Source organism: Corylus avellana, chromosome 2 (genome assembly GCF_965113065.1).
Source record: "Corylus avellana chromosome 2, dhCorAvel1.hap1.2, whole genome shotgun sequence".
NCBI classification, from domain to species: domain Eukaryota; kingdom Viridiplantae; phylum Streptophyta; class Magnoliopsida; order Fagales; family Betulaceae; genus Corylus; species Corylus avellana.
In genome coordinates this window covers 10,083,591-10,107,771 of record NC_142491.1, presented here as the reverse complement: position 1 = coordinate 10,107,771, position 24,181 = coordinate 10,083,591, and the positions used below count along the sequence as shown (strand labels likewise).

At 36.3% G+C, this 24,181-nt stretch overlaps 3 protein-coding genes across 3 annotated transcripts; 1 reads left to right on the top strand and 2 right to left on the bottom strand.

Moving 5' to 3' along the window:
- Positions 1 to 3,159: 3,159 nt before the first annotated feature.
- Positions 3,160 to 7,834, bottom strand: LOC132190970 (chaperone protein dnaJ A6). Its single transcript, XM_059605998.2, has 8 exons — positions 7,726 to 7,834; positions 6,376 to 6,543; positions 5,307 to 5,472; positions 4,995 to 5,136; positions 4,386 to 4,519; positions 4,158 to 4,300; positions 3,846 to 4,044; positions 3,160 to 3,751 (listed from the first exon to the last, which is right to left on the bottom strand). The coding sequence occupies exons 2-8, from the start codon at positions 6,523 to 6,525 to the stop codon at positions 3,426 to 3,428; spliced, it is 1,260 nt and encodes a 419-aa protein (XP_059461981.1). The 5' UTR covers positions 6,526 to 6,543; positions 7,726 to 7,834; the 3' UTR covers positions 3,160 to 3,425.
- An 840-nt stretch (positions 7,835 to 8,674) lies between these two features.
- LOC132165977 (hydroquinone glucosyltransferase) lies at positions 8,675 to 12,516 on the bottom strand. Its single transcript, XM_059576703.2, has 3 exons — positions 12,159 to 12,516; positions 10,082 to 10,948; positions 8,675 to 9,423 (listed from the first exon to the last, which is right to left on the bottom strand). The coding sequence occupies exons 2-3, from the start codon at positions 10,823 to 10,825 to the stop codon at positions 8,749 to 8,751; spliced, it is 1,419 nt and encodes a 472-aa protein (XP_059432686.1). The 5' UTR covers positions 10,826 to 10,948; positions 12,159 to 12,516; the 3' UTR covers positions 8,675 to 8,748.
- Positions 12,517 to 19,222: 6,706 nt separating this feature from the next.
- LOC132172232 (uncharacterized) lies at positions 19,223 to 20,699 on the top strand. The gene is made up of 2 exons (XM_059583698.2): positions 19,223 to 19,824; positions 20,492 to 20,699. The coding sequence occupies exons 1-2, from the start codon at positions 19,223 to 19,225 to the stop codon at positions 20,697 to 20,699; spliced, it is 810 nt and encodes a 269-aa protein (XP_059439681.2).
- Positions 20,700 to 24,181: the final 3,482 nt, after the last annotated feature.

The window sequence follows — 24,181 nt, the reverse complement described above, 5'->3', positions numbered from 1 at the left end:
TTAGTCCTTCATCAGGTACGCAATCATTTCTTACACCCTCACTCTATCAATTTGCGTTCCTTAATTTCTTTCTTACTATTTCTAACTTAATCATCAGAAGTGGTTATGCTAGACCTTCGGTGAACCTTTCTCATCACTATTTTCTCTAACTTCAGGCTTCTTTTACTGCATGACTTACAATCACTATATCAACATTAGTAATCATCAAACGAAAACAAAACATTAAAAAGAAAAAAAAAAAAGAAAAGGTATTTCTGATAAAGGCTGTCAATACTATTTATAAAGAGAATGCAACAGTTTACATCTCTCCATTGCAACTATTATAGCTTTCATCTTCTAAGTCTTTTGGGAATCCTAGTATGATGATGCATGGTGGACCACATCATGTGACATGTACAATATGATGGTTAATGGTGGATGAAATCATGAAACCTTTCTTTACCCTGGACTTTCATAGAAGGCCACCCTGCTCTCTCAACTATGGCAAGCAAGGATTTGACACCAAAAGTAACTTAGCCTTCACTATTGCTGATGATGATGAACCCATGACTTAATTGGGAGAAATTCAAGCTCTGGATCCCACAATCATCCCATGTTTTAGTGGACAGTGCTGTGTAAGATCAAAAAGTACTCTGTCACATTGGTTGGGTCCATGACAACATGCTTTGTTCCTCGCTCAGCATATTTAAAAAACACAGATGTCGGATAAAGTTTTTTCTCTAAATTGGATTTGAATAAATTTATCAACTCCAATCCATTATATTAATATTTGTTCTTAGAGCATATGATTTTCATATGCATATGGGAATCACGTGCTCTAAGAACTTATATCATTTAATAGACTGAGTGGGATTGATTTCTTACAATCTCAAAGATGATTCTAAGAATATATTGTCACATTGTTTATGATTTTTAAATAATGTGACACCGTGTATATTGTTAGATGCAACAAAATAAAATCTTGACCATGAAAATAAAGGGTCCTAAACTCATTCTAATCTAAGTACCTGTCTTCTCGGTCAATAAATGATCACAAGGCGAAAAGTTCGAAGTCTCCTCAAACCTAGCTTGGTCTACACTATATCATCAAAAATGAGGAATTTGTTCTAAAAAGTGGTACATGATAAGAAGCCTAAGAAGGAAGAATTTAGAATTATATGTGACATCATAGGAAACCTAGAATAAGCAAGTTTTTTATGAGCCATATCCGATGCCAACTAAATTCAATAGCTTTAAAAGAAACCTACCATTTTTGGCAAATACCTCAATCTACTGTAGCTAATTAGTTGATTCTGTTTGGTTTTTAGTGTTCATGTTCTTTTTGGCATAGTTGTTGGGTTAGGGTGGTTGCCTTGGCTGTTTGAACTTGTTCGTTTGTAGTCTTTGTGGTTTTGTGGTTCAGCTGTTTTTTTTTTTTTTTTTTTTTTTGGCTACTTAATTTATTGGATAATGTGGAGGCCATAGGCTTTGGTTATGAATTAACAAAATTGTCCCAAAAATCTTTGAATTTGGCCTTTTAATTGTCATATATATATATATATATGACAAGGCCAAATCTCGAATTTTTAATTGTCAAAATTAGAAACTCAAATAAAACTTAAAAACTTTTGGGACAACTTCCAATTTATAACTGCAATGAAGAGAGGGGGAACAACAAATAATTCTCAAGACCTTTTGTCTCAAACCCATTTTTCAAGGCAGTTTTTGCGAGTTCTTCTAGAGGAGTAATGCTAAAAGGAAGAAAGTTTTTGTGAGCTCTTCTAGAGGAGGAAGACCTATATCCTCAACGTATACAGTGACAATAACAAATCCGGATTATGACTTCTTAATGAAAGACATGGATAAATTGAATTATTCTCAAATCTTTCTTTCGATAGATATTCACATATAAGAATGTATTGTTTGCACCCAAATTGCTTTATAACCCATATGAAGATCTTCATGTATATATAATTATCTAGTGATTCATATAAATACGCTATGATCACATCTATTAAACAAAAATGAGAACCTTTTGTGATTACCAAGCCAATTTTTCTCATTACTTTTATTTAGACTACAAAGTCCAAATATTCATTAAATTGTTCTTATTATGGTTATTCATCTCCTTTGCTATATCTTTCTCATCTTCCTCGAGACTATTTTATAAGCACAAATCGTAATGAAAGGATAAGAAATATGAAAGGTTGATGCATGAATCAAGGGGTTATATGAATATAGTTGAAAGAGAAATACACCACCTTAATTTCACTGAACTGATGTGCCAATGCTTATCGAGCCTTGATTTTTTATTTTATTAGAGATTGATTCAAGGGATATGCATTGGCCCAGTAGGATGGGATGGGATGAGATGAGATGAGATGAGAGGAGTATTTATCATTACACTTTACGTGAAAGGGCTTGGTAGATTGAAAAAGTACATTGCAACTTCTTGAGTGGTAATTTAAGGGGAGCAAGTATAATTCCTCCTAAAAAGTAAATCCAGAATGATCACACACTAAGATAGCAGATTATCAAACAAAGCCATTCTATATCAGAGTGCATGACAACCACCGCCCACCGGTAACTTTCTTGATCATAAGAGTCCTTCAACATTGATGAATGTTGCAAGGCTTTGAGCACAACAGTGCTGGATTTATTGCCTAATTACAGACAAGGTGGAAAAACTTTGCTCGAAATATGGAAAAAAAAAAAAAACCTCAAATTACCAATCCAACGGCTGATGACCTATGCAGCTATAGTAGAAATTAATTTCATAAATATCCAAATCAAAGATAACAAACCAGCAAACTGGCCATAATTGGGCTAAATCTGGGTAGTAATTGCAGTTAAAAATCATTCCGCCATTGGGCTGAAAGATTTTGGGAACTGTCACAATGAAAAAAAATTTGAAATCATATAAATCAAGTAAATCATCTCACCTTTAGCTGAAAGAGTAATGTTAAAAACTACATTTTTATCTCATAAATATCTCACTATAGATGTGACAGTTATAACCAACTCTTAGATAAGTCATTATTGCTAGTCAGCATTGTGGGATATTTATAAGATAAAAAAATGTAATTTCTAACATTGCTCCGATTAAAAAGACATCTGAACTTTTTTTGGATAAGTAATTCAATATCATTAAATAAGCACAAAAGAGCACAACCTTCCGACTGAAAAGATATCTAAACTTTTTTTGGTAAGTAATTCAATATCATTAAATAAACGGAACGGAGCACAACCTTAGCACAAAGGAAGTAGTGCGCATCTAAACTAAACTACAAAAACCGCAATACCGGTAAAAATAAATAACACAAAACACAAGTCTTGAAGCGTTAAGAAAAATAAAAATATGCAGTTGTAATTGCATATTACACTCGCATGTTGCCACGTGATAGTGCATACTGCTAAAATAGTGACTAAAAAAAAATGAGATAGGCTTACTGCTGTGCACACTGCACTCTTGGCATTGTTGGTTCATCATCCTCATCATAAGCCTCTTGATATTGATGTTGCTGCTGCTTACGTCTCATCTCATCCTCCATGTTAACATCATGCAGAGTTGTCTCCTCAAAATTGTCCAGCTCCATGTCTGTCAAGTGCTTGCTAGGCCTTGGGGGCAGTATTGTCTCTAAAGTCCGGCATTGTTCATGAGAAAGAATTCCTGAGTCAGGGAAATCCACATTGAAGTGAATGTAAAGTCGGCCCTTGATAAAGGGTCTCTGGTGATCCGGCATTCCCTCATCATTGATTGCTTTGGATTGACCTGCATTTGGAAATACTTGATGAGCAAAGGAACTAAAAAGCTTGGGAGGAAAGAAATTGAATCATGGATTATCATGCAAGTCACTGAGTAATACCAGGCTTAATGATCTCCCCAGGATTTGATTTGATCAGAAGCTGTCTGCCGTCAAGATGGGTAAGCGCAAACTGAAACCCACAAAGAGCCTCTGTCAAATTGAGGGAATGTTCAACATAAAGATCATCATACTTCCGCTTAAACTTGGGGTGCTCCTTCAGTTGCAATATAAAAACAATGTCTCCAGCGATGGTATCAGGCTGCAAACCACAAGAAATATGAGCCAATTTTAGTAGCACTTAAATGGACTAGTGGAGTGTAATAAGAAGAAAATACACTAGTGTTGTCCAATTGCAAATGTAATTTCACTTGCCGCTTGATCGGCTTGTCCCTCAAACACAATCTTCTCGCCATGCTGCATCCCTTTTTCAACATGCACCTCCAACACCTTCTTTTCTTGAGTAACCTTGCTTCCTTTGCATGGTGGGCATTTATCTCTCTCACTGATGACCTCACCTACATCAATGATAGATACATTCCAGAATGAAAACAGCACCATCAAATATCATTAATATGGACCATATATGTCTCAGTGAAGTACCTGAGCCTCTGCATTCGGGACATACATGTTGCATCTGTTGAATCATGCCCAATCCAATCTGTCTGGTTGTAATTTTCATTCCTGTACCTTGGCATCCATAACATCTCCCAGATACTCCACTTTTTGAACCTTTCCTGAAATATTTAGGGATGGATTAAATCGTTATTGTAAAGTTTTCTCCATCACGAGCCATTTCTCTCCTCTACATCTACCTTTTCATGTTTACTGGGGACAACTAGGGAAGGAGTCCAAGCAACTTCCAGTTAATAAGTATTCTGACGTCCCCTACATTATACATATATTTGAGTGGAATGGGGATGGAGAAAGGGGGATGACATCCAACATATAGAAGACAACAACATTACTAATACATTTTTATGTAACAACACCGAGCAACGGTGAGTTTTAAATATAGTTTTAGGAAACAAGACAATGGGGGAAGGACAAGATGACTCCAGCAATAATTCTGCAACAGTGTAGTAAAAGGGACCATACAACCATAAACATGGCTTTTAAATAAAAGTTATTGGAGAAAAGGGATTTAAATGGTCACATACAAACATAATAACAATGAGTGAAGAATACAATGAGCTAAGGTAGAGGAAATACCCTTTACATTTCTGGCATAAAATATTCCTAGAAAGAGATAGTTTCTTTGTTGTGCCATTGTACAAGTCCTCCAAAGAAACCTTCAGAGTATGCACCACATCCTCACCATGTTTCTGCCTTCTTCCTCGTGAGCTGCCACCACCTGGATCAGAGCACCAGAAGAAAATGTGCTTATAAATGAACATTTTATTGAAGTGGAAGGTTAGATCAAGATTCCCCCCCCCCCCCCCCCCCCCCCCCCAAAAAAAAAGAAAAATAAAAAAAAGGAAAGAAAGAAAGAAAGAAAAGTAAACAAATTCAGTATTCTCTTACCACCAAAGGCTCCTCCACCAAAAAATGACTCAAATATATCAAATGGATTATGACCGGGACCACCTCCTCCCATACCCTCCTTGAGAGCATCTTCACCATATTGGTCATACATTTCTCTTTTCTCTGGATCGCTGAGAACTTCATAGGCTTGAGCCAGTTCCTTGAACTGATCCAGGATGCCAGAAAAGTAGCATTAAAAATATGACTGATGCATGCCCTTAGACAAAGTGATACACGCCCTCATAGGTACAAAACTTCTATTCCCATGTCTACTAATATCATTTATATGATAGCCATAGCAATTTTAGTCACCAAAATGTAATAAAATTTATATTATTATGTTTGTATGTGACCATTTAAATCCCTTTTCTCCAATAACTTTTATTTAAAAGCCATGTTGCAACCTTAGAAAACACATGAATGAAAATTCCAAGGACTATACAAGTTAAAGAATAGCATATTGAAACCTATTCATCAATCATAATCTACATCGGACAGGTTTGTGTCATGCACTGACAGGAAGAGGTAGCTAGAATGGCTACATCCACAGGTTGACTATAATACCTTCCGGGAAATTTTTTTTCCATAAAGACCCATTGATTGGTGCAAAACCATTTCTTTTTGGGGCCAAAGTGAAAAGTAACATATAGAAGTACTTCAAATTCTTTTGTTGATGACTGATAAGTGATTGACCAAGATATACTTTGCAACAGGAAAAACAATCTTTTGAGCATTTGGCCAAAAGGGGAAAAACGACAGAAAGTAGGGAGAATTTATTTCTATTTTTATATTAGCATGTGGTAGTTCAGCACAAGGTGTGGACTTCAGCATATTTTGGCTCCTTGCAAATATCAATTTTTTACAACTCTTTCAGTATTAACAGCCGCAAACAAGCACATGAAGATCTAAATTCACAATAATATAATTAATTGAGCCTGTAATGAATTGGATAACAAATACAATCTATATAATACCCAATAATTTCTGTACAAGGCAAAGTAAGTCGCACACATTTGAGTGAGCATATGTACGTATGTATGTATGCATGCATATGTTTCTGAGGGCCCACCTTCTCAGGATCTCCACCTTTGTCAGGGTGATTCTTGATTGCAGCTTTCTTATACGCCTTCTTCAGTTCATCTTGACTTGCACTTTTTGAAACACCAAGAATCTCATAGTACTTGGTGCTGTCACTCTTCCTTGGCGCACGCCCAAACATGATTGAAGCGCTTTAAAGCTTATCACACAAAAAAAAAAACGAAAAAAATGTACTTTAAAACCTCTGCTTATTCAAAAGAGAGGCAAATTCAATTCCGCAGGTCTCTAAATGCCAATACCAAATTTGGAAACGTAGAAAAATCATATAACTAGCTACAAACAAACAAACATAACAGGAAAAAGATGCACAAACAGGCATACAACTATAGTCACAAGCGAGCATAAATTCAATCATATGTTAAACAACCAGGTTAGCAGAAAAGAACATAGTCCCCCAAAAAAAGTTCCAAAAACAATCTCTTAAGCTTTACTTATCTTGGAATATCATGCCTTTGAAGAAAAAATATGACACCTATTCCATTAACTTGTAAGTAATAATTTCCGGACCGAAAAAGAGAAGCTCATTTAACCATGCTATTACATAGAGACTTCAATGCAATAACATTGTGGTTTGCAGCCCTCAAAATTGGTAGCGACGATGGCTACAGGAAAGCTCCCAGCATAAAAGTTGAATTTCAAACAATTGTACCAATCCAGAAGGAAGAAGACTCGAACTAAATAATAGATAGTAGCAGACCTGCTCCCTACTAATCCACAAACCCATTACTAACCACTGAAAAAAAAGAAAAGAAAAGAAAAAACTTGCAAAACACTTCATTAAATAAAAGCTAACCAGCCAACAATGAGCATACCACTATAGATCCCTAAAAAATTACAAACAGCAAGCTCCAGCAGGGTAAAAAATCCAATTTCATAACAAAACAAAAAAGCCTCTTGAGCGCTTAAACAACAAATTTGCTAAAATTTCATGCATCCTCGAAACCCTTTCACCATAGAATCAACATCAAAAGTGGGTCTCAAGTACCGGTCATACAATTGCAAAAAAAGCTTATGCCTCATGCAGATAGTAATTATACAAATTTAATATTTTCCTTCGCAAATTTATATAAATAACCAACAAAACGAAAATAAACCCAGAAATCATAAGCAATTTTTGATACTGAAAAATCCATCTTATCAACTGCCAACAAGTTATGACACAACAATCCCTAAAATGGTAAAATCCTTAATGTCTCCCACAAAAAAAAAAAAAAAAAAAAAAAAAAAAAAAACCCTAATTTCTAATGAATCTAACAGAAAGATCTAAGCTTTAACAGATCAAAAGGGTTCAGAGAGAGAGAGAGTGCAAAGTAAGAGATACCTTATAGGAATTTACAGAAGGACCCAAAGTATGGAACCCTCTGAATCTCTCACCGAAATATTCAGAGAAGTTGTTTTTACCCAATTGTTGTTGGGGGATCTTCTATAGGGGAAGGAATTGCTATTGCCAGAGCTGGATATGCCGGTTCGTAAAGACCTTTAGACTTAAAGCTTATTTCTGAATCCTGATTGGTCAGTGGTGGGCGATAAGTCTTCCTGTAGCAAAATTACTATCTGGAAATAGCTTTTCCGCAAGGAGAGGGAAATTTGGGTGGCAGTGATTGTGTTACCTGCTCTGTGAGGTAACTAGCGGAAACGCCGGAAAGGATGTGTACGCCTGGGCCCCACCCTAAGAGCGCGCTTTGGGAGACCAAGTTGTGATTGGCTATCTACTATTGACATCGCAGTTTTCGAGCTGTTAGGGCTGAGGTCACTGCAAGATCACATACGTGTATTCTAATGATCTGACGGCTGATATTTGTGTCAAAAAGGGCCGGCTGTCAGCCACCGCGTGTTGGTTTATGCGTGACGACGACGTTTTTGTGTCTTTCGTTGGGGCGGCAAAAGAATACAAGTCAGCCGCCTAGATAGAAAAAAAAGTAACCCTCTTTTGAATTGGCTGAGTTAAAAAGTAATTTTATTGTTGAAAAGGTTTTTTCATACACAAAAATGATGGGCTGGTAAAAAACTTAAAACTTACTTTTGTTCTAAAAAAAATTCAAAATTGCATTCAATAGAACCTTGGAAATGAAATTAAAAAAAAAAAAAAAAACTCTTTTACACTTTTTTATAGACAAATTTTATTTTTTGATGCAATTTTAAACATGCTCTTAAAGCTAAGATCCACTCGGGTAGGACCCGTTGTCTCACAGTCCCCGACCCCCGACCCTTGTTATTATCCTTATCTCCTTCCTCTTTGAGCTGTAAATGGCAGGGAATTCGGATCCCGGAACATCACTATTTTTTTTGTTCATATAGAATATAAGTAGTAATGAGGTCTTCAATACATGAAAAAACAAGAAAATTAAGATTGTCCTGTTTTAGAAGCCTGCAGCTTGAATGCTAATTCAGAGATTGCCTTTGTAGAAGAACCTTCTGCACTTGATGCTTTCTCAGCAGCCATCTTCAGGCCTTTCACCCGGCTGCCAACTCTTTTCCCCTCTTCTCCCACCATCAAACCCTTCACAACTTTTGCAATTTCTTCTCTGCTCACTAGCCCTTTCTTGTTAGCTTTTGGTCTTAAAGCCACTTTCAGATCCTCAACCAGCAACACTGCATTCATTCTTTGCTCTGAGTAAAGCGGCCATGCAATCAAAGGTACGCCGTGCACGATGCTCTCCAGGATTGAATTCCAGCCACAGTGCGTTAAGAACCCGCCGGTAGAGCCGTGGCTGAGGACTTCAGCCTGCGGCGCCCACGACGGCACCACTAGGCCTTGCCCTTTGGTCCTGTCTTCAAAACCTTCTGGCAAAAAAGCTAGAGGGTTGTCATGGCTTTGGTCACTGAGGTATGCTGCATTAGCCAATTCATTGTTTGGGCTTCTTGCCACCAATAAGAACTTTTGCCCACTCAATTCCAATCCCAAGGCTAGCTCATTGAGCTGAGAGTGGGATAGGGTTCCGCCACTCCCAAAACACACAAATAGGACGGAGCCACTCGGCTGGTCGTCCAACCAACTTAAACATTGCAGCCCGTCAACCTGTTGAAATATTATTTGAATGATTAAATTTGTTAGAATATATTTTCATATCCTTGCGATTGATTATCAAATTCTTGTGATTTGATTACAAATCTAACACATTTTTCATATAAAAATGGATCATTGGTATTGTAAAAATAATCAAGAAATAAGAGCATGATGTAGCATTTTGGGTTCTTCCCTAATGATGGACGTCATAGACTCGTAGGTGTCTAATACCGAACCACCCGTAAAACCTCTTGCCTCACTTTTTTTTTCTTTTTCTTTATTCCACTTTTTATATTTAATTTTCCATAATATTATAAATTTCTTCAAAATTTATTATTTCTTATCAATCTAAATTTATGAGATAATTGATGATTTAACATGGTATCGGAGCAAATAAGACTAGACAAACACGTAAATGGGAGTGTTAAAATATTATTTAAATGATTAAAAGCCTATTCGAGATTGTGTTGAAAAACAAAACTTTTGTCCATAGAAATATCTTTAAAGAGCTTTTTCAAAAAAAAAAAAAAATCATTTTCAAGCATCCAAAAGACGCAGTTTTAGATTTTTTTTAGAGCAAAGTGCTTTCTAAGCTCTTTAACACAATACGAAACATGCTCAAAATTTACAATTTTCTATCCGCTTAGTAATTTAACACAACATGCTTTACCTGCTTAGTACTTGAAGCTGTTTGAATGATTGGTCCAATTGGATAAATTGTGGGGTTTCCACCTTCTTCCTCTTCCAAACCTTTGATGGCTCTTCCCTGCAACTCCATGAACGTGTTAACCATAATCCCCTCAGCTAACCGGAGCCGTTTTGTGTGGCAAAGAAACAATTTGTACAATTCACTTTTCCGGTCTTGAACATGGTCCATAAGATCCCCACCGTCGATAGCTACGCACCCCGGAAGTTTCAACGGTTCCGGCAGGTCTCTATACTCGCATGAAACTGTCTCGTCCAGCTCCGGCAAATGCAAGAGCAACGACAGCGCCAAAGCACTCGACGTGAAGAAAATGTACGGCGAGAGATTTAGCTCCTTGGCAACATCTAGTGCGTCGGTTGCAGTGTGATCAAGGATGATGGCGGTTAACCGAGAAGTTTCGACCAAGGACTTCAACACATCATGGATGGACGGCAGAGAGCGAGTCATGGTGAGGAAAACTTGGATTCCGGGCTGCCCACCGGCCGGGAGGTCGTTCAAGTTCACCGGAGGAAGAAAGATGTGGTCTATGGTTGTGGGGAGGGCTTGGAGGACTCCTTTCATGGCTTTTGATGGAGACCCAGATGTGGGAATGATGCATGTGACATGGTAGCCATGGCGAAAAGCAAGTGTCTTCGCTAGCTCTACAAGAGGGATAAGGTGACCCATCCCTGGACTTGGGAGCATTGCTATGTGGGGTTTGTGTTCCATGGAGTTTTCAGGGTTTTGCTCGACTAGATTCTTAGAATACTATGCAAAACGTCACCTTTATACGAGTTGGGTAAAGTTTGCGGACATAACCCCAAGAAATTATTTGTCCTTTGAAGGTTAAACCTAAGAGAAGAACTAAAAATGTTAATTTGGATGGTAAAACTTTAAAAATAAAATAAATTAGGGAAAATAATAAATTTTTAGGGTCTATCTTATAAATTTGGAAGGATAAATGCCCCGTTTAAGCTAAATTCGCCCTTTAGACTTGATATTTCATGAAACACCAAGAGTGTTTTTGAAATTGTATTAGAGGGGTTAAAAAATATTTTTAATATTTAGAAAGTTGTGCTGAACAAAAACTTACATGTTTAGTAAAAGATTTTAAAAGTATTTATTTGACTTTTTTACTCTAAAAATTGTCAAAACGCACTTTTAAAAAATGTTTAACAATAAAGTTTTTTTTTTTCTTCTAAAAAGCTCGGTTTGATTTTAAAAGCTCTATTCTCCGACGCAATTTCAAACATGTTCTAAAACTAAATGTACGTTTGATATTACAATTTTGTATAAAAAAATATTATTTGATAATATGTTTTTAAAAGTTACGATTTAAATTTTTTTTTTTTTTTTAAAAAAAAATTCTATGCTTTTAAATAGAAGTCATTTTAAAAAATTTATAATTTTAAAGGTGAAAAAGTATAATTTTACCGACCATTAACTGCGTATTTTAAATCACAGGTTTTAAAAACACTATTTTATATCCTAGTTTTTTAAAATCACAAACTTAGACAAAAACAGAGGAACTTAGGGTGCGTTTGGGAGTGCGTTTTTTAAAAAATAATCTGCGATTTTAAACCAAATCGCAACTTTAGGGTGTTTGGGATTGCGATTTTAAAAACGCAAATTTTAAAATCGCAAAAAAATCTGCGATTTCCATAAGCTGATTAGAGGGTGCTTATTTGAAAAAGTGCGAATTTAAAACAAAATCACGATTTCTATTAAAAAGATATTTGACGCAATAGTTACATTTTTTAGAACGAGAATGAAAAAAATACCAAGAATACCCACCTAAAATATATTAAAACCCTTTTTTTTTTTTTTTTTTTTTTTTCTTCATCCTCTCTGTCTTGTTCATCTTTATTGGTAATTTGGTCATGAAACCGCAATTATATGTTAATGTTATCCAAACACTCAATTGATAAAAAAAGTACTTTTTAGTATGTTTTACCAAAAGCCTGTGCGATTTTAAAAAGTAGCGATTTTAAAAACGTAATTTTTAAAAACGTAATTTTTAAAATCGCACTTATTGAAATCGCACTCCCAAACGGGCCCTTACCTCCAGAGCCAATCACAAGCTTTGGCAATCTCTCTCAGCTCGTGGGGGCGCGTTCTTGTTCGGAGCGGTAATCAACGGCAACCTCCATCACGTCACGTAAAAAGAGGCAGCAGATCCGTAGGTTCCGGCGAGGTGAAAGAGCGAGCATCTGGGTTTCTCTTGCAGCTCCGGCGGATTTCTGAGGTCGGTGAGATCGTCCGCCGCTGTTCAACAATACTCCGTAGCTTTTGTCTGTAAATCTCTGTACTTTTCAATCTTATGTTTTCAGATTTTCCTTGTAAAAGCACCATGCCAGGATTCTTTGAATCGGGCAAACATAAACAAAGCTCAATCAAAATCCACCAACCGCGTGTAGGCCCCATTACACTTGAGAGGGTTGGAAGTTTTTTTTTTTTTTTTGATTATAATCTTGTTGTACAAAATTTTGTTTTGGTCTCTCTGCTTTTCTTGTCACTTGTCAGGATATATATAAAGAAGAGTCGTGTAAGAAACTAAGAAGTGTTTGTCTTTGCATAGAATATAGAACCCAACTTTGGTTTATGAGTTTGTTGGATGTCAAGACTTTGAAAGATTGGAAATGGGAGGAAAACTCGAAAGAGTGGGTGTTTTTTTTTTTTTTTTTTTTTTTTTTCTAATTAATTAAGGAAAGGGTTACAGGAAAGGATCCTTTCCACTCCTGATCCAAAAGGAAGAAAGAGAGGACGATCCTAAAAACGAAAAAGGGGTGGGCTCCCCAACAATAGACCCAAAACAAACTAAAGAGTGGGTGTTTTAGATGGGTATAGACGTATATAATGTGTTGACACGCCATAACATGTAATTGTAGTCATATTTTTAAACAGTAATTTAATCGATTGGAAAATACGGCTCATGAAATCAAAGTTACTAATTCAAATATCTCTTTCCCATTTTCGCTCCACTTGTGTGGAAATGACCGAAAAAAAAAAAAAAAAAATTTATATGCCAAGTGTTGACACGTGTTAATAAATTATAAAAAAAATGTGGAAACTTTACGTTAAACTCTTGAATTACCACGCGATTTGATAAGTTCACCTCAAACTTCAAAACCTCTCAATTTGAACCTCTGAACTTTCAATTGCAGTCAATTTGAACCCTTCTATCAGATTTAGCTGTTAACTTCTAACGACAATACCTAAAAATACCAAAATATCCATAATTTTTATTTTTTATTTAAAAAAAAAAAAAGCGAAAGAACCCTTGGAATTAAGGGTAAATTTAGAATTTTATAAAAAAGTATATAAATGTCATTGTCTCACTTTTAACGTTTTAAATTTGACTGAGAGGTTCAAATTGACCGTAACTGAAAGTTCAGGGGTTTAAATTGAAAGGTTTTGAAGTTTAGGGGGCTTGTCAAATCATGTAGTAATTTAGGAGTCTAAAGTGAAGTTATCTCTAAAAAAATTGTACCATCAAGGGTAGTGGTTTAATGGCTCAAGGAAATTCTCAAGTGATCAGGACATGTACTAGGGCGTGGGTTCGAATCTCCACAATGGAGAATCTCCACATATGCTTGATTAATATTAGCCATATTGGATTCTCATTTAATGCTCTGGTGGGGCTAGGTCAAGCTATGACTCAATCAGACTTAAGAAAGCTACCGTCCAGGCCCCTTCTATGCGGCTTCCAGCGGGTAGGTGCTTTGATGCCCTGATGGGGTTGGGTCAATCTATGGCTTAGTCGGACTTGAGGAAACTACTGTCTAGGCCCCTCCTATATGGCTCCTAGTAGGTAGGTGCTATTATCGTTATGCTCAGGTAGAATAGCCACAATTGGTCTCCCCGGCCTACAATTTTTAATTAGAAAGAAAAAAAAAAAAAAAAAAAAAAAAAGGAAAACTTCACTTATCCCCATAAACTTATGCGCATTTTGCAAACACCCTCAATATTCAAAGTCTCTCACTTTAGTGTATTGAACTTTCGTTTCGTTCCTAATACTCTCATACCATTAAATATTGTAGTTAAATTAAATGGCAGAATGAGTAAAAGACCTTTATACCCCTAATTTTTTTAAAAAAAATCCAAATTTGCCCTTATTTATAATTTTATATATATATATAATAAGAGTATTTTAGTAGTTTCACACCCCTCCGTTAGGATTTAACAGAAAATCCTAACGGAATGGGGAAAGCGGAAAGAAATTAAAGTGCGATACACTAAAGTGAGAGACTTTAAATATTGGGGAGTGTTTGCAAAAAGCGCATAAGTTCATGGGGGTAAGTGAAGTTTTCAAAAAAAAAAAAAAAAAAGGTTATAAAAAAATTGTTAGTCTAACATTTTTCTAATAATATTATTAATTGGCAATAAACAAATTTGACTCTATTGTTATTTTTGAAAATAAAAAAATAGAAAATCAGCCATATACCGACACTTATGTTTTTGTTGGGACGACACAAAGAGCTCATAAAATTTGCAGAGTTCAACCCTTGATCATTCTCCTTCTTTCAAGAGTTCAATAATCAGCCTTCAACATCTTGTTGAGATGACTCCCCAGCACATTCAAATCCCGGGGGTTGTAAACTTTTCTCAGCTTTTGTGAGAGAATTCATTGAAGAAGAATTGATCACTATCTTATGACAATGAAGAAGAGAGGAAACTTTTCCAATATTTTTCTTTTGGGGAATTTCCCGCGTTGCCTATTTACTTCAGATCACCCATGCAGTGTGATTCTCGATGTTTTTTATCCGGTTTAGCAATTCTTTGATGGAGATTGTAAAATGCAGCAATGGAAGCCAAACCCAAAACCTACATGTTGTTAATGGTCCTATAGATTATTTGCAAAACATTTTGAGATTTTTGTAATTAATTTTCTCTGTCTTCTTTAGAATGAGTATTAATTTAAATGATTAAGTTAATGATCTCTTATCGGCTTAAATTTTTAGGATCATTAATGATTTAACAACCTTAAATGGAATGCGTTATTTGCGGTCTTGGATGATTGAACATGATGTAAGGGGAGATGCAAACTCTGCCGCTTATGGTTTGGCTCATGAAACCATTAAGTGTGTTATAATTAAAGTTTAAGTTGGATAAATTCCAACTTATATCTATGGTATTGTAGTCCGGGAACAATTAATTTGCCCCTGTTTGATCTTTGTTTATCTATAAAAGAAGAATTTTGTTCCTGTTAAGAATATTACTTGTTATTTACTTCTTTAGGTATTATTAGTCTACTAGGTTTACCTTTTCTTATTCTACTAGGTTTACATTTCCTTATTCTACTAGGTTTACCTTTCCTTAATCTATTAGGTTACTTGCCTCTCTATAAATAGAGGCCTCTGTATTCATTATTATTATAAGAGTCAATACAATGTAGTCCATTGTATGCTTTCGCTCTCTCTCTCTTCTCTCTCTTTCTTCCGCTTCTAATATATTATCCAATATATTTAACATGGTATCAGAGCCACCTTTCTGTGGCCTCCAATAAACGTCTTTGACGTTTTCCGGCGCCGCCAGTGTTATCCGGCGAATCATTCTCTCTGCTCCTCACGGTTCTCTATCTTCTCCTCGAGGTTTTCAGTGTATCACTATACCGCTTGAAAACCCGGAAGACAACCGTCCCAGAGCCGCCGCACACAGCCCCATCGGAGATTTCACGCACCCTCACGCGCCGCCCAAATTTTTGGCAATTCCGCCACTGCCCTTCCGCCACCAGCCGCCACGGTGGTCCGATCACTTCTCCAAGGCCACCGATCGATAGCTTTCATCTCGGTGATTCCAGAACAAGTCCCATATCCTCCATACGACGCTGCACGCGCCCCCACGCACCCCAGAAGTTCTGCGCGTTAGTCCACGCGCCGCTGCAGTGCCTCCACGCGCCGCCAGGTGAGGTGGATCAGCTTGGTTTCACCCACCGCTCCATAGATCCGTCGACGACGGTCACATCGCCACTAAGAACGCCGCCATACCACGTTGGACGCGCCTCCACGCGCCAGTAGAAGCTTCTGCGCGTGGGATTCACGCGCCATAGCTCCGCCGCCAGTGGAGCGCGTGTATCACACGCGCCCGTGAATTTCTTCTATTTTCTGCAGCCACGTGTCATCCTTTCAGAGAGCCACGTCAGCCCTAATTGCCACGTCATCATAGCCACGTCAGCCATGATTGCCACGTCAGCCCTAATTGCCACGTCAGCCATAATTGCCATGTCATCAATGCCATGCCATCAATGCCACGTCAGCCTGTGTGCCACGTCAGCAGTATCAAGTCAAACCTTACCACGTCAGTGTTGACTTTTCAATCGTTGACCGTTGACTTTGACTTTGACCACTGAAAAAAAAAAAAGTTGACCAGGTGTTTCCTACTCAATTTTTCGTCCTGATTTCAAATTTGTGGTCTATTTTTACTTTTGGCATCTCTATATGGCAGAAAACAAGACTCTTCTTCAAATTTAGGCGTTTGTTTTATGCGGTTCAAGTTGGTTTATGCTTGTTCAATTCGGTTTTATAGCCTGTTCTTTGGCGCAATTCAATCCGGTTCATTCTTCTTGCGGATGGTACTCTCGGGTCAGACCAATCTTTCCTTAGGTCCATGGGTTTTCGGGCCAAAGAAGCCCCTTTCAACCGGCCCACTTATGCCTTGTCAAATGCCGCCATCACCGGTCACTGAATAGCCTCTTCAACCGGCCATTTTTCTCCTTACTTAGCTCAGCCGGACAAGGCGAGACGGTCTACTAGTTAGATGGGCCAGACTTTAGTTCAGCCGACAAGGCGAGACGGTCCAAGGGTTTCAGGCATGATTAGCCTCTTCAACCGGCCCTGCTTATCTCAGCCGACCAGGTGAGACGGTCTACTAGTCAGACTTTAGTTCAGCCGACAAGGCGAGACGGTCCAAGGGTTTCAGGCATGATTAGCCTCTTCAACCGGCCCTGCTTATCTCAGCCGACCAGGCGAGACGGTCTACTAGTCAGACTTTAGTTCAGCCGACAAGGCGAGACGGTCCAAGGGTTTCAGACATGATTAGCCTCTTCAATCGGGCCTACTTATCTCAGCCGACTAGGCAAGACGGTCCAAGGGTTTCAGACATGATTAGCCTCTTCAACCGGCCCTACTTATCTCAGCCGACCAGGCGAGACGGTCTACTAGCTAGAATTTTTGGGTCAGACTTTAGCTCAGCCGATCAGGCGAGACAGTCCAAGGGTTACGGGCCAAACAAGCCCCTTTTAACTGAACCTACTTTTCTCAGCCGACCAGGTGTGCTACTTCATTACTAGTATATGGTTTTCAAGTCAAATTATAACCAAGTGAACCAAGCTCCAGCTTAAATGCATTGCTCAAATTCAGGCAGAATCCACGGGTCTCTAACAACTTTTATGGCGTTACTTCGGCAATTGTTTCGGCACAAGCAGCTTTTTCGGCGAATTCCTTTTTCTTTCCCTTTTCGTTTATCCAAACTCAAGTTTACACATTGAGTTTGAGGGGGGATGTTAAGAATATTACTTGTTATTTACTTCTTTAGGTATTATTAGTCTACTAGGTTTACCTTTTCTTATTCTACTAGGTTTACATTTCCTTATTCTACTAGGTTTACCTTTCCTTAATCTATTAGGTTACTTGCCTCTCTATAAATAGAGGCCTCTGTATTCATTATTATTATAAGAGTCAATACAATGTAGTCCATTGTATGCTTTCGCTCTCTCTCTCTTCTCTCTCTTTCTTCCGCTTCTAATATATTATCCAATATATTTAACAGTTCCAAAACAAAAAATACCTTATTCCAAAAAAAAAAAAAAAAAAAAAAATGGTCTTACTTAATTACCACCCTATTCATGATTCTAATTAATAAGATCAGTTGGCCTATATTTTACAATTTTGCATCCTTTAATAAGATCGGGCATAATGAGTCCTTTACAATTTTGCGTTTCAGTAGATTGTCCCAAGTTGGTAAAATATCTTGACAAGCTCGCCATAAGAAATTCTTCTCCACGTTTGGAATTTGCAGCTCATCATCTTGCAAAATTAACGGCGGGTATGGGAATTAAAAGGTAGTGGCTGAGAGAAATCCATGATTGTATCTCGGAGACTATCCGGAGAGAGCAATATGTAATCTCTTGTCAATTGTTTAATAGAGAAATGAATGTGGTTTTTTCAAATAAAAATAAAAATAAAAATCAGTTGGCCTAATACATAATAAATACAGAACCTAGCAAAAATTAATTTAGCAGCCTTTGGTGGTTGTTGAATGATAAATAAAAATTAGCCATATATTGATTATATTCAATTGTGTCAATATTTTGTCTGTATTTTTCCCATATCATTTTACAAATAAATTTGTCGACTTATGTGGACTTCACATAAGTCAATGATAGACCCTACAAATCTAATAATTAATCTATTGAATTTATAAAAAATAATAATAATAATAATAAGAAAAAAATATAGATAAATTATTGACATCAATCATTTATCTGTTTTTTATTCCCTAACCCTGCCTTAATTATATCTAGTCATATCTATTTATGCAGTTCTATCAAAATAATATTTAGCATATTGGGCTTCTCTTTTTGTAGTAATGAAGCAAATGCATTGATGACTAGTAAAAATTTAAAAAACACACAGAGCCCTCAACTTTATAATTTATTTCTTTTTTTTTTCAATTACTTTCACAAACAATTATGTGTCTATTTTTTTTCCTTTTTTTTTTTTTTCACCCACATAATATAGAACAATCAGGAATAACCGAATCCATATGTATAAAATAGAATTCTTTTTTTTTTTCTTAATTTTTTTTGAAAATTTTTTATCCCCTATAAGTATATATGGACGGTTACACAAAGGTTCCCTGATCCGAAAAGCACCGGATCATTTTTAAAATTTTTCCAACCGTTGCACCTGCGCCAAAAATACCCTCCCTCCATGATCCATCCGCAGACAACTCATTGTCCATATAAAACACCATTTTTGAAACGTCGCAATGCTTGAGAAATCCATTTCTTGATCCTATAAATCCCCACAGTCTCTCTCTCTCACACAATCTTCTCTGCACAGACACCCACACAGTCTCTCTCTCTCTCAACGGAGACACAGTTAATTTTCCTCCGGCGAACACCGTATGGACACCGTGCAGGCTCCCAACATTGTCGCTCACATAACCGAGAGGCTTCTTTTCCGCCGTTTGATCGATATCGGAGTAAAACCAGAAGAGGCGATCAACGTCATGGCGTTTTGGATGTGGCTTGAGGCGCAAGGCTTCAAAGAAGTGGTGCGCAAAATATCTTCCAACAACGACAAGTTTTTGAAATTGGTCGCCGACGAAGCCGCCGCCGTTTTGGCCACTCTGTTCCCCCTTTCTGGCACACCCATTTCGCAGAACCTCTGCCCCATCACCTCCATATTCTCCGGCTCCCTCTCCATCCACGACATCTGCGGGAACAAGGAGACCGTCTCCGAAGGGGTCGCCGACGTTAGCAGCAGAGTCTGTTGCGTGGTTTTTAAGGATGTTTTGGAAGAAAAAGGCGGGAAAGTTAAGGATGGCGGTGGCGAAGTGGAAGGTGATGGTGATGGAGTGAGTAGTGTCGGAACGAAGTTGAATCCAAATGCTAGGGAATGGAATCCGGCGATAGAGCGTGTGCCGGAGGAAGAGAGGTGCTTGTTTCTGACTTTCTCCAAAGGGAATCCTCTCACTGAGAACCAAATCTTCAACTTCTTTAACCAGTAAGTCTTTTATTTTATCCTTGGCTTTTATTAATTACTTAAAAATTAATGACGTTTACTATGCATGTTTATTAATTAACTATCAATTAATTAGTAGGTTATGGATAAAAAGTTTAGAGTAGCGGATATTCAATGCAATGAATAGCTTCATGTAAGAGACGGTTCGGATACACCCGATCATACAGTTTGAACAATTGAAATTCAAACTATTTAAACACCTGTTGAAACAAGTAAGCCCGATCGAGATTGTCTTGATAAAAAAGAAAATTAATTAGTCTTTTGTAATTGTATTTTCTTCTTTTGGTTTCAAGTACAATGGGGTTCATATTTATATTTATAGCTTGAGTTCTTAAACATCTGTTGAAGAGCACTTTCACTTAATTAATATTTCTGCCCTGAATTTAATGTTCCTCCATCCTTGGCAACAAATATTAGCCAAATTAAAGAAGTCACCATTCTTGAGAAGATATCATGGCAGTCTTACGTGAGAGTTTGTCGATTCAAGTTGTTGGAGCCCGAATGACCTCTCGCATATAAACAGTCTTATTATACTACAGTTATAAGAAATATTTATTGCACGGGATCGACATCTCTCAACAAAATTTATTTTTGTGGTAGATCATAGCTAGGGTTAATTAATTAGGGTGTGTTTGGTTGATGTGAGCAGGAAATATGGTCCATGTGTGGAAAGGGTGTACGTACACTGGCCGGATCCAAAGCAGCCAGCGCTCTTCGGGAAAGTGGTGTTCAACACATGTTCTGTGCCGGCGATTATAATGGGAAGACTCCAGCAAGCCAAATTCACTGTGAATTCAAAGCCGCTTTGGTGCAAGCGATTTGAGCTGGAGAAGAAGGGCCTTGCTAAAACCAAATAATTAATTATTTCAGATTTTCTCATCATGCATCTTAATTTTATTACTCTCAATAATATATTATCTCAGATTCTTGGGTACTTGTTATGATCCCTTTGAATACTCTCTAATAAAATGATGCATGAATAATTTATATAACTTTTCTCCCTCCTTTGTAATGTGTAGCATATACGCTCGATCACTCTCACTCCCATATTTTTTATGTAGGTGTACGTACACCCTTTAATGTCACACTAAAAATTATTATTGGATTTAAAATTACATAGTAATTCATTTAAAATTTAAGGATAATTTTTAATACTACGTAAGAAATTTCTAAAATATGAAGTAAAAGTAATTATTACTTCATATTTTAGGCTGCTTAACAAATTAATATGAATGTTTGAAAATGAGTCGTTTGGTAAAACTTAAAAAAAACACTTTTTTTTTTTTTACTTTTTTTAATTTAAAAAAGTCTAAGCTTGAAAATTATTATTATTATTTTTTTTTAAAAAAAAACAAAGCTCTTTCAAATATTTTTTTATTAATAAAAACTATATTTTCAACGAAATTTCAAAGAGGCTCTAACTTACTCATTGTTCTACAACTAGTGGTAGACTGTGGCCGATTGTACGTTGAGGATTTCAATGCCATAAGGGGACATAATGAGAGAGTTGAAGGCTCCAATGATTGGCCTAGGTGGGATGGATTCTTAAGATAAATGCATTATCCAGGCAGATTTGGATCACGAATCTAGTGCCCAGTTTTATACCTGGTCCAAGAGAAGGAATGAAGATCCAATGGTTAGGAAATTGGATAGAGCACTGTTGATGCTAACTTGGAGAACATCTATTTTCCTGCCAGCTAGATGGTAGGGATAGGAACCCGAGGGTTTCTATCCACTGAAAATAACAAAATACAAAAATTAATTAATCGCTTCCAAGGGATCAAACGTACTTTCAATTAATCATTTCGAGGGAACGAACCTTCAATTGTTGCGTAAAGCGATTAATGTTTTCATTGATTGATTTGCCATATATACAACAATATATATCTATCTACACCTTATTTATAGGGGTAAAAATTAGCCCAACATGGAAATGAAATCAACGAAAACCTAACAAGCAAGCATGCATGCTTTACAATCGAGCAAAATCTTGTAATATTCAAAGATATTGCTACAAATCTCACTACAAAAATTTTGGTGTTTAATGACTCACAAATAATGACGTTTTTAGCCCAAACAACGTCATTATTTGTCTAGTGACGTTTGATTAGTGTCTTTTTTTTTTTTTTTTTTTTTTTTTTCAAAATGACAAAAGGTGCATAGACTAGAAAAGGGGCTAGAGTCATTTGAACAGTAAAAAGGACACTATTTTGTGCTATTTTTATCAAAACCGCACCTTTTAGGAGGTGCTGTTTTGCATTATTCAAATGTCACTACCTTTTAAAAAATTATTAATTTTTTTTTTTACCAAAATAATATATATATTGTTCTCAAATAAAATTTAAAAAAAAAATAAAATAAAATTAGAGAGGTGGCTGTCGGTTCGTTGGAAGTGGATTGAAAGGCCACCTGTGTTTTTATTTTTATTTTTTATTTTTTGAAGGAAAAATTGTGTTGGGTGAAAGTGGAAATTTTTTGAAGTTTTTGGGTATGGGTGGTTGTTTTAAATGCAAATTTTGAGCGCTAATATTTTTAAATTTTGATACGTTTTACTGTTCATGACGTCACTATTTATAAAATAGTGATGTTTGAACAGTTAACAAGTCGCAATTTAATGACATTTTTAAAAAAAACATCACTACTCAAATGTAATTAAATGTTGAAATTTTTGTAGTGTTTGAAACTGACGGGGATGGTGATATTCAAAGATATTGTCTTATAATAGCCCAAGAGGATATTGCATGTGTGTGTCACAAATAGTGTTTAGGTTTTGAAGATTCCAAATTGTGTCTTTGATATGGTACTGTCGTTAAAAGAAAAAAAAGGATCAAGCAAAAAAATCAAGATAAATCAACAAAGAAATCCCGAAATAATTAGAAAATATTGAGTTTCCTAACACTAGAACAGCTTACCATTCACCTATGGTGGTTAAATTGATGGAACTTCCCCGAACCAAGAGTTCTTCAACTTCTAGGAAATATCAAGAAATTGAAACCGCTTCCGAACAAGGCATTAGTTTAATGTCCTGGCTAAAAGCCATTTATCATATTCATATATTTCCAGGCAAACCCACCAGATAGGAAAAAAAGAAAAATAAACATATTTAATTGAATAGACTGTTATGCAATTGCTCTAGGACTGGGATAACGTGCATGGCAATAAAAATTAGCTATTAGTTTTTCTATTGATAAATCCTTGTTGATCTAAATGCAGAGTTTTACTGTCATGTCATCTCAGTTGTATAATAATTATATATATAATAGTTTATTAAATAAGAGTAATGCTAAGGACCATCTTTTTATCTTCCTAAAGTTGATGTAACTTTCAAAATTACCATTTGATCAAAATTCAAGTATGATTCATCTAAAATTCAATGGTGATTTTAAAAGTCACATCAACTTTAGGAAGATAAAAAGATAGTCCCTAGCATTACCCATTAATAAAATAATATTATTATTTAATTTGTCTTTAACAATCTAAATTTTGCTTATTATTATTATTAAGCTGTACAAAATTGCCCCAATCATCTCTTTCTATTATGAGAAAATTACACTTTACCCCTCCAAAGTTTCACTTGATTTGCAATTTGACATCTAATGTTTAAAAATTTGCAATGTGACCCATCCGTTAATAATTTTTGTTTTCTTTTACAGAAATGATGAAAAATACTTAATTTCCCTATTAAAAAAATTAAACCAAAAAAAAAAAAAAAAAAAAAGGAAAGAAAGCCACCCCGAAACAACTGGATTGGGGGTGGCGAGCCACCTCCGTGGCCCATGGGGGGTGTCCGACCACCCCCAAGGAGCCAAATGGGGGTGGCCGTAGCCAACCACAATTTTTTTTTTTTTTTTTAATTTTTGGTTTATTGAATTTGAGGCATTTTTAGAATTTCTTAAAATACATGGAGCAATTTTTGAAATTTTAAACCAAAAAATGCATGTGCCTCGCACATAAGCAATTTTCCGTTAAATTGGACGTAAATGGTTTACAGAGTAATTACACTGCAAATTTTTGATATTTTGTTGGAGTACATTGTGAATTTTTAAACATTAAAAGTCAAATTACAACTCGAGTAAAACTCTGGAAGGCAAAGAGTAATTTTTATTTCAACTCACCATGACCAATACTATTTTCTCACTAGTTTTTTCAACTCACCGGCCAAGACCTTATACTATTTTCTCACTTGTTCTTTCAACTCACCCAACAGTATACACTGCACCCATCACCTCACACTTCTCACTTCTCTTTTTCTTACACAGCTTCTTTTCCTCCTGCCACACTCTCATCCTCTCTTTATTTTTACCATATTTTATTTCTTTTACTGTTATTATTTTTTTAT

Coding starts and splice junctions, on each gene's coding strand:
- LOC132190970 (XM_059605998.2), bottom strand. CDS start 6,525: ATGTTTGGGCGTGCGCCAAGGAAGAGTGACAGCACCAAGTACTATGAG. Junction 5,473..6,375: donor AAGGTGGAGATCCTGAGAAG/GTGGGCCCTCAG, acceptor ATCCTGGATCAG/TTCAAGGAACTGGCTCAAGC. Junction 5,137..5,306: donor TGGTGGAGGAGCCTTTGGTG/GTAAGAGAATAC, acceptor GCTCTGATCCAG/GTGGTGGCAGCTCACGAGGA.
- LOC132165977 (XM_059576703.2), bottom strand. CDS start 10,825: ATGGAACACAAACCCCACATAGCAATGCTCCCAAGTCCAGGGATGGGT. Junction 9,424..10,081: donor CAGCTTCAAGTACTAAGCAG/GTAAAGCATGTT, acceptor ATATTTCAACAG/GTTGACGGGCTGCAATGTTT.
- LOC132172232 (XM_059583698.2), top strand. CDS start 19,223: ATGGACACCGTGCAGGCTCCCAACATTGTCGCTCACATAACCGAGAGG. Junction 19,825..20,491: donor ATCTTCAACTTCTTTAACCA/GTAAGTCTTTTA, acceptor TGATGTGAGCAG/GAAATATGGTCCATGTGTGG.